Raw genomic sequence first — 14,237 nt, 5'->3', positions numbered from 1 at the left:
TTTTACCTGCAGCGGGGAGTTGCGGAAATGCTGCGGACAATTCCACAGCATTTCTGCAACGTGGGCACATAGCCTAATTGTTGGGGTTCCTCACTGTTTAGTCCTAAGCTATATATATATAGCTACATAAATATATAATGCCCCTAATGTTAGAACTGCATAACTGCAAAAGCACATTCAAACGGGAAACACAAACCAGGAATACAAATATATGAACCTGACAGGTCCCTATTCAGACTAAGAAAACATTCTTTTCTGACGCTGGACTTTCCCTGCCTGACTGCAGACATTGATACTCTAAAGGCCCCATCTCACATAGTGAGATCGCTGATGCATCACAGAATTTGTGACACAACAGCGATCTTGCCAGCGATCTCGCTACATGTGACACATAGCGGCGACCGGCCCCCCTGCTGGATATCGCTGATCGTGCTTGAAAGTCCTAGGCCATTTTTTGATCGTTGGTGTCCCGCTGGCCAGCAAGCATTGCTGTGTTTGACGCCAACGAGCAACCTCGTTGGCGACATAGAACTCAGGGACGCAGGCTGGAATCGTTCAGAATAGCTGCTGTGTGACAACACACCTGTGATCCTTACCAGGTCATATTATTGTCGGGATCGCTGGTGCGTTGTTGAAGAGATCTGCCTGTTTGGCAGCTTACTAGTGACCATGTAGCAATGCACCAGCGATCCCTACCAGGTCGTATTGTTGTCTGGATCGCTGGTGCATCACTATGTGAAACGGGACCCTAAGATAACGTAATAGCACCCCCCCACACAATAGTGGTGTCATGATCCAGGTTGGATTATGACAGATAAATGCACTAGTAACCTTTTTTTTTCCTTCAAGCCTTTGGCTTTAAGATAGTTTTCCCCCCGGTGGCCGGTAGGGTCATTGCACTCTGGTTTCTTTAGTTTTGTGCACGTGATAATCACTAACAGGTGTGATTGCTCTGGTTTAACTATATAGGTGTGTCTTGTTCTCTCTCTCACTGTTGGTGATATTGCTCATTACAACCATCCTTGTTGGGGGAAGGATCTAGAGAGAGTTCCTGGCAGCTCAGTCAGAGCCCTGGTGTGGAAGGAGCCAGAGAGAGTTCCTTGCAGCTCTAACAAATCTTGGTGAAGCAGCAGCTATTCAGGAGGAAAGCTGCATTCTGGTGTTGGACTCTGTTGCTGGGAGCAAGAGCAACAGAGCAAAGCTAAGTGGTGTTACCCCTGTTTTGTAACTTTCCTTTTGTGTGTTTCAGTGCAGTGGTGGGATTAGTTTATGCACCGTCCATTTCATTAGAAAGGGCTAGGTGCAGGGCAAGCTAGGGTTTTTAGGTTCCTGATCGGCGCCCGGTGTGGAACCGGCCTAGGGATCATTAGGAGTGTAGAGACACTGACTCAGGGGAGTGCAGGAGGTCCCTATCGCAGGGACCTCCATTGTATCAGTTTCCCTGGTGTTTCCCTTTATTATTTAAATTCACCCTGCTGGAGGCGGTGTATCCAATTATACGTGTATTTCTGAAATTCGCCTGCTGGAGACGGTGTATCCGGCTGCACGTTATATTATTTAAATTCACCCTGCTGGAGGTGGTGTATCCAGGGTCACATGTGCAATAGAAATCAGCCCTGCTGGAGGCGGTGTCCAGTCACACGTTGACCATCACAAGTGGCTTACCCTGAATATCCTTAGCAGCTCCTGGGATCACTAGAGTATCAATTCCCTAAGGAATACAGGAATCACACACAAAACTACTGCAACGAATACAAACTACAGCAAAGTGAATAAATCCATCAAAGTCTATCACCAGCAGAAAACACCAGTAGAGGAAGGTATTTAAAGTTGCACCCAAAAGGTGATAGGACAGACAAAAGAGTAAATGAAAAACATTTGTTACCCAAAACTGACAAACAAAGATAACCGAACTAAAACACCCAAAGAAAAAGGTATATCTGTTGTGGCTCAGTGGAAAGAGATGACCACAGAATCCATAATCAAGGGTTCAAATCCAGAAGCATGACACCTATCAACAGCAGATTTGGCTTTTGGTACCATTACTATGCAGACGAAATCCAATTATAGACACATTGTCCTAATATCACCCCTGTACTACTACAGAAGACCAGCAACTATCTGCCCACTGCCTCTAACATGATGTCCTCCCTGTATTTGAAACTGAACCTTTCTAAAACTACTTGTATTTCACCTTTACAATCTCACCTAAATCTGATGTTTCTGTTTTTGTATGTTGCACCACCATGACTCCCAAGTCACTGTATTATGATTAAATGTGACAAAGAACCTTCCAATAACTCACTTGCTCATGTCCCCTGCTTGGTAAAAACATCTCCAGAATCCTTTATTTTCTTATCTTTGAAACTGGAAAAATTCTGTTGCTCTTGTTTATTCTCATCTGGATGACTGCAGATAAACTCTCCCTTCTCCTATCTATCCTTAATGTAGCAGCCAGGCTTATTTTTCTTTCCAGCCATTACACCGATGCCTACACCTTGAGCTAGTCATTGCACAAGTTGCCTGTCCGCTAAAGAACAGCCCATAAACCCATCACTCAACCACACAACTCTCCACTGTTGTACACCCCATATATCTCCTCCCTCATCTGTTTACCACTCTACCTAAGCTCTCCATTCTGCTAATGATATGACTTAACATTCTCACTAAATCGAATCACATTCTCCCGTCTCCAATATTTTCTCATGCTGCACCAGTTCTCTGGAATGCACCACCAGTTTTAACAACACTCTAAAAACACATCTTTCACGTCACCTCACTAATCCAACTGCTCTCTGTTCTCCATTACAATTTTCAGAATGTGGTCTCTTCTATCTAGGATGTATAAACAGAAGCATACAGTCTAGATCACGTGAAGTCATTATTGCCCTCTACTCCTCTTTGGTCAGACCTCATCTGGAATACTGTGTCCAGTTCTGGGCGCCACATTTGAAAAAAGACATCAACAAACTGGAGCAAGTTCAGAAAAGAGTGACCAGAATGGTGACCGGTCTGCATACCCTGTCTTATGAGGAAAGGTTGCAGGATTTGGGAATGTTTAGCTTGCACAAGAGAAGACTGAGAGGAGACTTAATAACTGTCTACAAACATCTCAAGGGCTGTCACATTGTAGAAGGATCATCTTTATTCTCATTTGCACAAGAAAAGACTAGAAGCAATGGGATGAAACTGAATGGGAGGAGACACAGATTAGATATTAGAAAAAACTTTTTGACAGTAAGGCTAAGTGCACACGTTGCAGAAAATTTCTGCACAAAAACCTGAATCCCTTCCCAGAAACCGCACCTATTTTTCCGCGGCGTTTTTTGTGCGTTTTTTGCGCGGTTTTGATGCGTTTTTGATGCGTTTTTTACCGCAGCGGTTTCTAAAAGCATGGGAGAAGCCTAAACCGCGGTAAAAAATGCATCAATGTGCACAAAAAGTGCAACATGCATAGAAATGACTGTGCACCTTATTTTTAGCGGTTTTATAGCGGTTTTATAGTGAAAACCGCGGTAAAAAACGCTAAAAAAACGCTGTGTGTGAACACAGCCTTAGAGTGATCAATGAGTGGAACAGGCTGCCACGAGAGGTGGTGAGTTCTCCTTCAATAGAAGTCTTCAAGCAGAGGCTGGACAGACATCTGACTGGGATGATTTAGCGAATCCTGCTTTGAGCAGGGGGTTGAACCAGATGGCCCAGGAGGTCCCTTCCAACTCTACAATTCCATGATTCTATAATCTGTCCCCACATGCTCAGTAGCACTTTGTATCTGGACATATACAGATACTGTATTAGCGACCTGTTGCTTTACTTGAATACTCTTTTTTTTATTTTAATGATGGTTGGACAATACCATACAATTACTTCTTACCTTGTGTTATCCCCATTTCCTCACAGTTTGAAAGCTTGCAAGCAAAGCCCTTACTTCTCTTGGTAATTGCTGAACTATGTGTTGCTTTGTGATGACTAAGTGTTTGTACATGTTCCTCGGAAATGTAAAATACTGTGGAACAGGTTGGGGATGTGTAAACAAAATTATTATTTTTGCATTTATGTTTGTGCGTGCTTTAACTTTTCACAAGGGATTGAAGTGCTTGTGTGACGTTAATACATATTTACATCATCACAAGCCAATTACCTACTGCATGGTCACAATTCTGACAATGGACAGTATATAATGGTACTATGTACATATAGAATGCTAATTTCACTTATTATTTCGGAAAATGGCCCTAACTTGTGTCCTATGGCACAACTCATGTCATCACTGTGTTATATGTACATCATATAAAGGATTTAACTCAAGAGTGAGAAGCTACATACAGTGGGTACAGAAAGTATTCAGACCCCTTTAACCCCTTAGTGACGGGGCCAATTTTTTAAATTCTGACCAATGTCACTTTATGTGGTGATAACTCTTCAACGCTTCAACAAATCCCATTGATTTTCAGATTGTTTTTTCGTGGCACATTATAATTTATGATAATGGTAAACTTAGGTCGATAAGTTTTGTGTTTATTTATAAAAAGTTTCAGAAATTTGCAATTTTCAAAAGTTGAATGATTATCCCTTTAATCCAGATAGTCATATCACACAAAAACATTAATAAATAACATTTCCCACATGTCTGCTTTACATCAGCACCATTTTTAAAACGCTAATTTATTTTATTAGCCTTTTAGGAGGTTTAATAATGTAGCAGTAATATTTCATTTTTCAAGGAAATTTACAAAATTTATTTTTTTGAGGGACCTATCCAGGTTTGAAGTGACTTTGGGGGTGCTATATATGGAAGACCCCAAATGTGATACCATTTTAAAAACAGCACCCCTCGACATATTGAAAACTGCTGTCAGGTAGTTTATTAACCCTTCAGGTGATTTTCAGGAATTAATGCAAAGTGGTATAGCAGGAATGAAAAAGTGTTTGTTTATCTCCTAAATGACGCTGACTTCTGAACTGGTCGCTATAGCCGTGAGACTTTAAAGGTACTGTCACACTTAGCGATGCACCAGCGATCCTGACCAGTGATATGACGAGGTCAGGATCGCTGGTGCATCGCTAAGTGGTCGCTAGTGAGCTGCCACACAGGAAGATCTCACCAGTGACATAGGAGCGGTCGGGGGTCGTTACTTACCTGTCAGACGAGGCGATCCTGACATCCTCCCGCCCGCGTCCAAGCGTCGCTCGTCAGCGCCACAGGAAGCCCAGCAGGAAGCTGACGACGAGAAATGGTCCAGGACGTTCTCGCGCGATCAGCGATAATCAGTGGGGGAGCCGGTCGGAGGTAAGTATCAGACATAGCGATATCGCTAGCAATATCACTATAACATCACAAAACCAGTGACATTATAGCGATATTGCTAGCGATATCGCTTAGTGTGACAGGCCCTTAAGGCCGCTATTTGGCCATGGACTGCTATAGAAAACATCAGGACCACACAATCATAATCTCGGTGTGTCAATTAGATTAAAGCAGAAGCCCCCACAATCTATTAACCATTTCTTAGATGTAATCACTTTTGACAGCAGCAACTAAGGGGTTAAACAGATCTGGATGGTGCGAACACTAATCATTTGTGATACAGCAAGTTGTCAGATATAGTGTACAGCCGACAGCTGCTGGATCGTCACCTGTATGGGGATGATATTCTCTTATATCTCAGTGAAAAGACATATTGGCTGTCATTAAGGGGTTAAATTTTTTACTCTTTGTTTCATTGCATTCATTTGGTAAATTCAAAAAAGTTCATTTTTTTTCTCATTAATGTACACTCTGCACCCCATCTTGACTGAAAAAAAACAGAAATGTAGAAATTTTTGCAAATTTATTAAAAAAGAAAAACTGAAATATCACATGGTCATAAGTATTCAGGCCCATTGCACAAACATTCATATTTAAGTCACATGCTGACCATATCCTTGTGATCCTCTTTGAGATGGTTCCAAAAGAATTTCTACAGTATTCAAGGTTCCTAAGAGCACAGTGGCCTCCATAATCCTTAAATGGAAGATGTTTGGGATCACCAGAAGTCTTCCTAGACCTGGCCGTCCAGCCAAACTGAGCAATCATGGGAGAAGAGCCTAGGTGAGAGAGGTAAAGAAGAACCCCAAGATCACTGTGGCTGAGCTCCACACATGCAGTAGGGAGATGGAAGAAGTTCCACAAAGTCAACTATCACTGCAGACCTCCACCAGTCGAGCCTTTATGGCAGAGTGGCCCGACGGAAACCTCTCCTCAGTGCAAGACATATGAAAGCCTGCATAAAGTTTGCTAAAAAACACTTGAAGGACTCCCAGACTATGAGAAATAAGATTCTCTGCTCTGACGAGACGAATATAGAACTTTTTGGTGATAATTCTAAGCGGTATGTGTGGAGAAAACCAGGCACTGCTCATCACCTGCCCAATACAATCCCAACAGTGAAACATGGTGGTGGCAGCATCATGCTATGGGGTGTTTTTCAGCTGCAGGGACAGGACAAATGATTGCAATTGAATGAAACATGACTAACTGTGGCTAAGTACAGAAATATCCTGGATGGAAACCTCTTCCAGATTGCTCTGGACCTCAGACTTGGCCGAAGGTTCACATTCCAACAAGACAATGACCCTAAGCACACAGCTAAAATAACAAAGGAGTGTTTTCAGAACAACTCTGACCATTCTTGACTGGCTCAGCCAGAGCCCTGACCTAAACCCAATTGAGCATCTCTGGAGAGACCAGAAAATGGCTGTCCACCAACGTTCACCATCCAACCTGACAGAACTAGAGAGGATCTGCAAGGAAGAATGGCAGAGGATCCCCAAATCCAGGTTGTTGAAGCTTGTTGCTTCATTCCCAAGAAGACTCATGGCTGTACTAGCTCAAAAGGGTTCTTCTACTCAATACTGAGCAAAGGGTCTGAATACTTATGACCATGTGATATTTCAGTTTTCTTTTTTTAATAAATTTGCAAAAATTTCTACATTTCTGTTTTTTTCAGTCAAGATGGGGTGCAAAGTGTGTACTAATGAGAAAAAAATAACTTTTTTGAATTTATCCAATGGCTGCAATGAACCAAAGAGTGAAAAATTTAAAGGGATCTGAATACTTTCCAATCCCACTTTATGTAGGTAAAGTAGTTTCTGCTGATGTAGATGTCATGAGTAGCTGAGATGTTACAAGCCGCTAAGCTCAGTGATTGGCTGTAACGTTGTTGTGTGTGTCATTACTGCTGCAGCCAAAAACAGTTTGGGTCAGTATCGGTTGAAGAGTTTTCTGGATGGGGATAACTGCTTTAAGTGGTGTGAATGTTTCCCCCCCTCAAGCTTTAAAACTACACCTTCTATTTGGTTAATATATTTTAAAGGATATTTAAACACAAAGTAACATTAAATATTTAAAGAGTTAGATTAAATGAATACAATGCTTTTGATAGATTCGACAGCCATACAAATGAGATCTCGTCTGGCTGTGCCCTACACAGGAGCACTTATTCACTGAGACATTTGGCAATGGCTTATCTCTGGGTGACTATATGATGATCATTCTGAAATCGGACATGTCAGATCGATATGTCCCCTGACAATAAATTATCTCGGGCTCTCAGGCCCCCATACACATTAGGCTAATGTGTGCTCAACCCATCGATATCAATGGGTTCAGATGACAGTCTAATGGATATAGCGGAATCCATTGACTGATGGGAGAGACTGATGGGAAACATGTCAATATGGCATGCCCGATTTTGGACTGCCGATTGCATTGTGCACCCTGAGACAAGATGCCAGGTGACCTGTCCATAGGCAGCTTTTTCATAGAGAACTCACCAGCGATCATGTAGCCACACACCAGCGATCCTGACAAATTCATATCGTTGTCGGGATCGCTGGTGTGTCGCTATGTGTGACGGGTCCCTTAGTATTTATGGGGCTTATGATAGACCTAAAAAACAGAAAAGATAATGCAGGTAATTGCTATTAGATAAACATGGAGACAACAATTACTCTACAGACTTATCTTTTCTTTTTGTTTTGCTTATGTAAGCCAACAATGAGTGGTGATAAATTCAAGGTATACACTAATTTATGCAAACAAGGGTCAAATGGTCATCCTGCTGTCTGAGCAGCACAATCATCAGTGATACCATAAAACCAGCTGGAAATGTTGACCACGTTCACTTGTTTTAACATTTGGTCTCCAACTCATTAACCCTTTAATATAGCATTAATTTAGGAATTATCATCCACTCCATGGAAGTCACAGCTGTAAATGTGACATAAATAAGCAGTAGTGGCTTAATTAAAATGGAAAATGTTAGTAGTGGTTTAATTAAATTAGGAAATGTTCTGAACATGAAATGTGTTCATTAAAGTGGAAATGTGTATCCCGTGCCAGTGTTGTGTTTTACAGGGCGTTATATAATAAAATTCAATTGGTGAACTTATATCCTGATTAGTGTCAGATGTGTTTAAAGAGTAACTGTCTTTTTTTGTCCATAAATCAATACTACATGTGAAAATCAGAAACTTTGTAATATCTCTTAGAGAAATGCACTTTTCTCCTGCAATGATTTTTATGATCAAAACTCTCAGTTCACGGCCAAACCTGATTAAAGTGAATAAAGGTCTAGCCGAATACACAGATGACATTTAGTGCCCATAAAGTTCTATGGAGAACAGAGAATGTAAGTCTGCAAGGACAGGGACCTCTCCCCTCTGTACCAGTCTGTCATTGTAAATTTGTTTACTGTTAACGATCTCTATAACTTTGTATGTACAGCACCATGGAATCAATGGCGCTATATAAATAAATAATAATAACTGTCACTGCCATTTCAGGAGAACTTGCAGCAGGATGACTGTCTGCCTCCATCCTCCTCCCTCCACAGGATTTTATAAGCACCAATTGTCATCTCCCATCTCAATAATGGCAAAATGTCTTCACTTAATATAGTTAGAGATAATTTCAAGGACTTTTTATAAACTTATTAGTGGTGTTGGAGTAGGCATCACTACTACGATACAGATCCTTTTCATTTCCTACATTAACCAACCCCATGAGTGAGCCACTAGAGGGCAGTAAAAGACACGTAATTGAACTTATTGCATAATTTTTCCATTCAATTTGGTCACGCAGTTTAAGGACAGTAGCAGAAAAACATTTCAACAATTTCTGTTCTCTTTTGGAACATGCATATGTGTTGTAAAACTGAGTACTTTGGAAGCACAAAAAAAGGTAGAGCTTTGCTAAAAAAAATAGCCTGAATAAAACATAAATATATTCCGTAGGCAAATATAAATACAGACATGAATCAGTTCTACAAGACCTCATAAGTTGTCATGAGTGAGTGGCAGATCCCTATGCAGATACACTGGTGTGTCATAGGCTGGAGATGCGTCAGAGAACGTCACCGCTGCAATGCATGGAACAGCTGGAATGGCGACATCCCAAAATGCATTATCCAGGTTCTAGCATTATATGCAGCGAAGCTCAGAGACTGGCTGTGCGGCAATCTGCTTTCACTAAGCAAGGTGAATGCATTGAGGGCTTGGAAAACTTTGTATCTCCTAATACTCCACAATACTGAAGAACATGCTAGAAATTCTAAATTATTCATATTTGGAAAAACAAATCTGATGCTGTGTAAAAAAAAAACTATTTTTTAATTTTGTTGTCATACAATTCATAATGTACTACTATACAAAATGCCTCTTCATAGAGGAAGAGGTCTTGAATATAACTATTAATTGATTTCAAATATTCAGTAAATAAGGTAGTATAATTATATATATATATGAATGAATATAGTCAAGTAGACAGTCAATGGTTAAATATACAACCATAATTTAGTTGTGCATATGAATAGAAGAAATCCAGCTTCCCGTTCCTTGAGAAATTTCCTTTATTGGGCAAAGTATATAAAATCCAACTTCATATCAGCATATTGTCACCACCGAAGGTGGGACAGAGCAGACGCGTTTCGAGCTTAGCAGCTCTTAATCATTGCTCTCATAATTTAGTTGTACATGTTTGGTGCGGTAGACAGTGAACACACACACGCGCACACACACACACACGCGCACACACACACACACGCACACGTATAGGACCCCAACTACCCCATCTTATTGGTGTGGAGACTACATCTGACTTATCTGCGGGATACAGGCAAATTCTATATCATCTGTAACACATTGCAGCTACAAACGCTTCATAAGGAAAAGTCTGGAGATCTGATAACATTGCTGGGTCCTGCTGGAGGGCAGACACTTTCCAACCTCCATGTACCATCTGTAAGCACTTTCACAGTAACGCACTGAGCTCTCTTGCTGAGGTGGTTTGGAAAGAGGAGAACACATGGACTTTCCATGCGGCCATGTAGGCACAGGCGATCCACTATTACACGCTGTCATTTCAAGGGAGATCACATATGTATGAAACATCCCTGACAGGTATTTCCTGACATAGTCCTTTTATTGCTATCACAATCAGATAGCCGGAATGTATGTCCTCATTGATAGAGAGAATGCCAACTTTGGTCAGTCCATCTGCATTTTATTACCCAGCCAATCTTATCTATCAGGTACTTGTAGATTAAAAGTTTATGAGATGGGTTAGACCTAGAGATAATATAAAATGTAACCCAGCTTGATGCACCATTTTACTTTTTTGCGTCTCATCCCAATTTAGATAACACGTGATGAATTCTGCCCCCCCAAAAAAAGCTGCTATACCTGACAAACTTGGTTTATATATAATTTGAGTCACTAGTGAACTAAACAACCCAAGGGGGGGAAGCAGTGGGAGTCCAGATGTAAAATGGGATTTACAGAAAGGAAAAAAAAGGTGGTGGGATAAATGCTAACAATGTGTATGGGATCCTAGTTCCAGGCTGGGATCTTCTGTAATAGGATTTTCTAGACATTCCAATTACAGAGTAATTACGAATGATGTGCTGAGCAAATAAACGTAACTAGTAGATCGCCGGCTTATTGTATGTGTCCTGCTTGGGGCTGTGTATACAGACAAACTCATTACAAGACACTGATAGTGTTGGTTCTGGATTAGATATTAGCATATTAAATCAGAGCCTGGGGATAAATCACTATCTAACCTATGTTAGTACCTATACAACTTGGAGGTAACGGAATTTGCCGTGTTAAAGGCACGTAAGCCAATAACTTGTGTGCAGGGGTTTATGGAAGTGAGAACAGAGCTGCCTCCTTCCTCTGATGCTGCCCACCACTGGTGTGGTCTGGGCTTAATCTCAGCTTAAATTGCACAGATCCATCGGTCATAAGGTGAAACTATATATGCTTCCCGTACTAACCAGCTCAGTCAAAACAAGACAAAGAAAAGTTCCATCTGTATCTCTTAAGATGGGTTTAAAACTTGACATGGAATAAAGTTCTTTCATGGTCAGTTACTTGGTCAGGCTGTGGAATTCCTAAACTTATGTAGAATACCGACTTTCAGATTTTACTATAATGCCAAGGTAGTCTCTCAAATATTAGCATAAAGGCATATATGCTTACCCCCCAGATATTTAGGGAAGGTTTGTCTTATCCTAACTATAGCACTTATTAAATAAAGAAATGACCACGGCCAAAAAAGTCATAGCATGGCCTTAAGTCTATAAGGAAGTTGTACTTTCAAGCAGCACTGAACCCAAAAAATGTACATTTAAAATAATAAAACTTCATGCAATACAGATTCTTTTGCATGATACATTAAAATGTTGAGACCAAAAGTGGTAGCTATTAAAATAAGCTTTCAGGGACAATAGAGTGATGGTCCAGTTGTTACTAAAGGCATACATTCAGCTACTCATTAATGGGGCAGGTGCATCCCTTCTCTAGGATTTAGTGGAACTAATTACACAGGTGTAGAAAAAAAAAAATTCAGGTTCTAAGGTTGTTTGAATGGATTTAGGGTACTTTTAGGGTGATGAAATAAAGTTTCAGATATTTCATCCATGAAAATAATGCATTCCCCAATGCGACTCGTGTGTGATAACAGATGATACTGTATAGCCTTTGGTCTGTGTTTTGACTCTTTAACAATATCTCAGGTAATGAAATATCCTATATAATTATTTGGTATTTCAATTTGTAGTCTTACAATGCTATAAAAGCGACTTTTTGAGGCCAGAATTCTACTGTAATTAACTATTAAATATCTCATAAACTAGAGCCTATCTGGCAAAACCAAAGGCATATTCTTAATCAGCATCATAAACTTCATATAAAACCGTGCAGACATCATTGGCACCATAATCACTGTATACCGGTGTAACAGAGGAAGGACCCAGCGCTCAAGAACAGGTGAATATCTGCACGCACCAGCAGTGACACTTACTTCTTCGATGTCGCCTCCCTCTAGGGATGTGTTGACTTTCAATGTATTCCAAGAAGTTCACAATGATCAAACACAAAGAAAGCAGTCGCAATTGCATAGTAACCTTGTAATGATTTCCCCCCCTAGCTTTTTCAGTGTGGCGTGGAGTGTCCTTCAGGTCTCTTCTTCCTGGTGATTCAAAAACAATCCACAAGGACTTCCAGGAGATAAGTGGACAGGACAATTAGTGAAACAGGATGATAAGATGACTATTTGTGCATTGTAAGATAGGCAGAGTACCTTACAAGGGTTGTGGCCAAGTCAGCAGATAGAGTCCATGGGTTGGATGCAGGTAGCATGTTGCCTACAACCAAAGTCTATGCGGTAACAGAAGTCCAAAAAACCTTTCTTCTGGATTAGATAATGCCAGCACACAGGTGGGATCATCTGTCACCTCCTCTGCGAAGTGTTTCCTACATCCATCTAACATCCAGGGTCACTGATTGTCAAATGTAAAGAATGCACCTCCCCAGTAACCCTACCAGGTAAAGTAATGCAAAAGATCCTTTGTTGTTGGGATATCACATCCAAGCTTCTTTTATGCTCCAGTCATCCAACCAGAAGAAGTAATGATGCTTCTGAAGTCAGTCTACCTATATATGTCTATATACTGAGCTCTCACAAAACATAGACCCTGTCGACTTACTGAGGCCAGAGTGCCTGGTATAGGTTACTGTAAATTAACTGCCTCCCCCTTAGCTGACTGCCTACTCTCACTGAGCTACACTCTATAAGACTGGCTGCTTCTGTCAGATTCCCCTTACTACTACACCAATGTCAGTGACTTAACCTCCCCCTATCCCTCTCCGCACACCCCCTCCTCTCTTTTAAAGAAAGCCGAAGATTAAGTGTGCAAGTCAATTACAATAGGACGTGGGCAGTGCTTGGGGAAAGAAAAGTGTAAAGGGAAGCCAGCCCTAGTCTGTGTTCTGGGACGAATTATCCCATAGAGCGAGAGGGGTGAAATTTATAACTGCAGCATCGAAGTTACATACTGTACCTAAAATATTGAGAGTAACTCCAGATCCCTGCAATGCATGAAGCAGAGTGAGAGTGGCAGTAGGTTTTCTTGCAGTCCTATGTAAAATCACAGACTGAGCTCTGCCATGTATGTGAGTGCAAATCTAGACACAGACTGGATGCTTTCACTGGATGGAAAGGAAATCGAACACATCTGGCTTGTTACTTCATCCGTCTAGGTGTAGATCACCTCTGGATCCTGTGTGCATGGTGCTTGCATCAGTCACTGTCCTCAGCTGTCACATTATATGGCTATGCTGACACTTTTCCTTAACCAGTTTTATTTCACAACCAATGTGAATAGGCATGACCAGAAGTCCTGTATGAGCCTAATGTGGCAAAGTGTCAATTACCAAAGAAAACAGAGTCACAAATGAGGTTGAACTAAAGTTAGAAGCGTTTTCTTTTGTGATTGACATTAATTTAATTCCGTTGACATCATTAAGATAGAAAACGACGTAATAATTAAAGTGAATTGTAAATATCGACACACATCAATAACTGAAAATATGTATCAATAATGGTGATCATTAGACAATATAAACAAAGAACAATAAAACATTGATCCAATAACTTATTTTGTATATTACTAATACAATGTGAAGAAACAAATATTATTGCTACGTAGAAATCAGTGGTATCAAAACCAGTGATTATGTCCTACCATCAATAATAGCCCAAATAACATCAATAATAACATCAATAGTAACATCAATAATAACATCAATAGTAACGTCAATAATAGCCCGAATGCATTATTTTTCACTCTGCTAGTGTAAAACTTGTGCTCATAGCCTTGGAATAAAAGTTGACAAATATGTTGACTTTGACC

The 14,237-nt window shown here is 40.6% G+C and overlaps 1 protein-coding gene across 1 annotated transcript in view; it reads right to left on the bottom strand.

Moving 5' to 3' along the window:
- The window catches only part of RSPO3 (R-spondin 3), a 130,889-nt gene extending 117,788 nt beyond the window's left edge, over positions 1-13,101 (bottom strand). Inside the window, exon 1 of the mRNA XM_073575768.1 lies at positions 12,347-13,101. Coding sequence (XP_073431869.1) covers positions 12,347-12,443 — 97 coding nt within the window. The 5' untranslated portion in view covers positions 12,444-13,101. The remainder of the gene's footprint in view (positions 1-12,346) is intronic.
- Between the last annotated feature and the right edge of the window lie 1,136 nt (positions 13,102-14,237).

Source organism: Dendrobates tinctorius, unplaced genomic scaffold (assembly GCF_039654945.1).
Source record: "Dendrobates tinctorius isolate UK_male_01 unplaced genomic scaffold, ASM3965494v1 ptg000046l, whole genome shotgun sequence".
Classification (NCBI taxonomy): domain Eukaryota; kingdom Metazoa; phylum Chordata; class Amphibia; order Anura; family Dendrobatidae; genus Dendrobates; species Dendrobates tinctorius.
Note: the sequence above shows the minus strand (reverse complement) of the source record. Positions and strands in the feature narration are given on the sequence as shown.